Source organism: Myodes glareolus, chromosome 24 (assembly GCF_982192425.1).
Source record: "Myodes glareolus chromosome 24, mMyoGla1.1, whole genome shotgun sequence".
NCBI lineage: Eukaryota > Metazoa > Chordata > Mammalia > Rodentia > Cricetidae > Myodes > Myodes glareolus.
In genome coordinates, this window is record NC_142049.1 from 10114727 (window position 1) to 10117875 (window position 3149).

Consider the following 3149-nt stretch of genomic DNA (forward strand, 5'->3'; position numbering starts at 1 on the left):
TTATTATCAAATGCTTCATTTGAGATTGCTTTATAGAATGGGTCAAGTCTACAAAATGGTCTAGTTCTACTGAGTTAGTTTCCCAGCTGTTTTCTCACTACTGTACAGACTGGTATAGGAACCATATGTGAATTTACCATTTTTTCACATGATTACCTGATCTAAATTGAATCTATATTGGATTTGGATATATATCTGATAAGAATTTATAAAATAACCTAGCATAGAATCAGTCTGATGAAATCTAATTTTATAACCTTATATCTATATTATCAAACTAATCATAGTATTTATTTTCAAGGCAAAATGTGAATATTTACAATCATCTTTCTAAAGTCAAAAATTACAAAACTTCCTTATAACTTGTGAGGTACTATACCATTGACAGATACTTTGAGATGTTAAGTGAAGTGGACTCCTTGAGCAGAGATTTTGGTGTAGCCTCCTGAAGGCACACTTGACATCATTGTTTCTCAGGCTATAGATCAAAGGATTTATTGCTGGAGGTAACACAGTGTAGAACATAGAAAAAAGCCTATCTGTTATTGATGGTACACCTGAGGGAGCCTTCAGAAACACAAAGCAAGCAGTAACAATAAAAACAGTGAAAACAGTGAGATGAGGAATGAATGTGGCAAATGCTTTGGACTGACCCTTATTAGTAGGAATCTTAAGAACTTCGGATAATATGTGAAAGTAAGAGATCATCACGCATAGAAAACATGAAATGCCTAGACAGACACCAATTCCAAGGCTTGTATAAATTACCAAAAGCATTTTGGAACATGAAATTCTTAGTAATGAGGGTACATCACAGAAAAACTGTGGGATCACATTGGAGCCACAAAATGACATAGAAAATGTGCCAGCTGTATATATGGCTCCAAAGAGTACTCCAGTAGCCCAGGAAACACCCACCATCAGCACACAGGTACCACTACTCATGATGGCATCATAGTGCAGGGGACTGCAAATGGCAACATAGCGGTCATAAGACATGGCAGTCAGGACAAAAACTTCCCCTGATGAGAAAGAAGTCATTAAAAATACTTGGAGGGAACAACCAATAATGGAAATGGAACTGTTGTGAGTTAAGCTACTGACAAAGAAATTCGGGATTGGAACTGACACAAAGAAGACATCCAACAAGGACAAATTCTTCAGGAAAAAATACATGGGTGTTTGAAGCTGCATATCAAGGGTGGTAAGAGTGATGATGATCAGGTTGCTTATTAGGATTGCCATGTAAATCACTAGAAAGAATATTCCACATAAAGTCTGTATGTCCTTGATGTCAGAGAACCCCTTAAGGATGAATCCAGTTATTTCAGTGACATTAGGCATACTAGATTCTTTTCAGGACCTTTCAACAGGAAAGGAAAATTGATGACTACCGGCACTGCCCTAGGAAATAACACTTTTGTACATAAAAAATCAGTAGAATAGAATTCAAGAAAGTAAACATAAGGTTCAGACATGTTTCTAAAATATTGTCATTTCTTAATTCATTCCTGTCAGACCTTTGTTCTCTCTTTCTCTCCCCTCTATCATATATTCTTTGTGTGTGTGTGTGTGTGTCTCCATATCTCCATCTTTCTCCCCTTCCTCATTCTCTTCTCTCTTACTAAACTCCCCCTGCTTCGACTATTCTCCCCCTTCTCCTTCTCTCTCTCTCTCTCTTTCTCTTCCTCTCTTCCTCCCTCTCTCCCTCGAAAATTGAAATGTCCCTAAGGCTCTATATATGGAAAGACGGATTTCTATGATTCAGATATTGGGCCTTAACTTTTCAGAATAGAATATAATGTGATATAAATGTGTCTTATAATTTTAAGTCTATGGCCATAATTATATTAGAAAGAAATTTTCATGGTTTTAGGAAAGTCCTGTTTTAATTTTAGTATTAGTATGTTATTCTTTTATGAATATTTGGGCTACATCATCAGGTTATAAAACTTAAAATTAAATTGCCTCTTTTAATCTTATAGACATAAACTCACATTTGTATTAGATTGCTGTGAGTTTCGGTAACAAAAATTTGACCAACTTATTGAACATTTATGGCAACCATTTTCTTTAAGAAATATTCAAACATAATAACAGAGATTTACATAATTCTTTACCTATACCACTGCAAATGTCCCACTTATTTCTAAGGGTAAGATGAAAGATTAGTATCTTTCTCATAATTTAATTGATGCTCAACTCTGCGGACAAGCATTGTTTCTACCTATAATCAATAATGATCTCACTTAAAGGCTGAAGAAAGGTAGATTATCCAAGATGTTCCCAATTTATTATCATCTATCTTTACATCATTTACAAAAGATCACAATTAGTCTTTATTCCTTCCCCTAAACATTTTTCTAACAATGGAGGGGTATTGGCAGATTACTAACTGATATGGCAGATCCCATAAGAAAGAGTAATAACCAAACTGGGAATAAATATCAACTCTTCCAAATAAAATATTTGATGTCTATATAGCCTGCAAAACAATTAATAATTATTTATCCTGACATTTCCCTTTCGATTACAGAGGGATCATTTCTCTAAGTAGAGTAAACTGTAATTATCTGGATACTGCTGAAACATTGTGTGATGAGATTGAAGTAAGAATTAACCAAACCAGAGCCTGACCCAGCAGTTATTATGTACTTTCTGTATTTGATCTCGGAATTCTTGTCATTATTTTGGAAGACAAGGCTATTCAATACAGTTATATTTGCTAAATTTCTTTACCAACTTTCATCATTATGTTAAATATTTGATTTTGGTTGAGATCAAATATTCCTATTGTGCTGTAGAATCCAAACGCCAGGATCCCTATATAATAAGATTCCTTTAAAGAAACTCAAACTAAATGTTACTTCATTTTCTTGAGTAATTTTTATGTCATACTGTTTGAAGTTGACTTTTGAATAGTAGCTGTTATGTCTTGATACAAGTCAAGTTTTGTATATTCAAAGTATACTATTTGGTTACTAGGCCAAAATTATTTAGATAACTCTATTCTTTGTTGAAATGCAAGTAGGGAAATCTTTCATTATCTCTTCCCACTCCTCTCTTTCTCTTACTCTTTCTCTCTCTCTCTCTCTCTCTCTCTCTCTCTCTCTCTCTCTCTCTCTCTCTGTGTGTGTGTGTGTGTGTGT

At 34.4% G+C, this 3149-nt stretch overlaps 1 protein-coding gene across 1 annotated transcript; it reads right to left on the minus strand.

The window, feature by feature from the left end:
- Positions 1-336: 336 nt before the first annotated feature.
- LOC125401112 (olfactory receptor 14A2-like) lies at positions 337-1344 on the minus strand. The gene has a single exon (XM_048435337.3). It carries the CDS (start codon positions 1342-1344, stop codon positions 337-339), a length of 1008 nt encoding a protein of 335 aa, XP_048291294.1.
- Positions 1345-3149: the final 1805 nt, after the last annotated feature.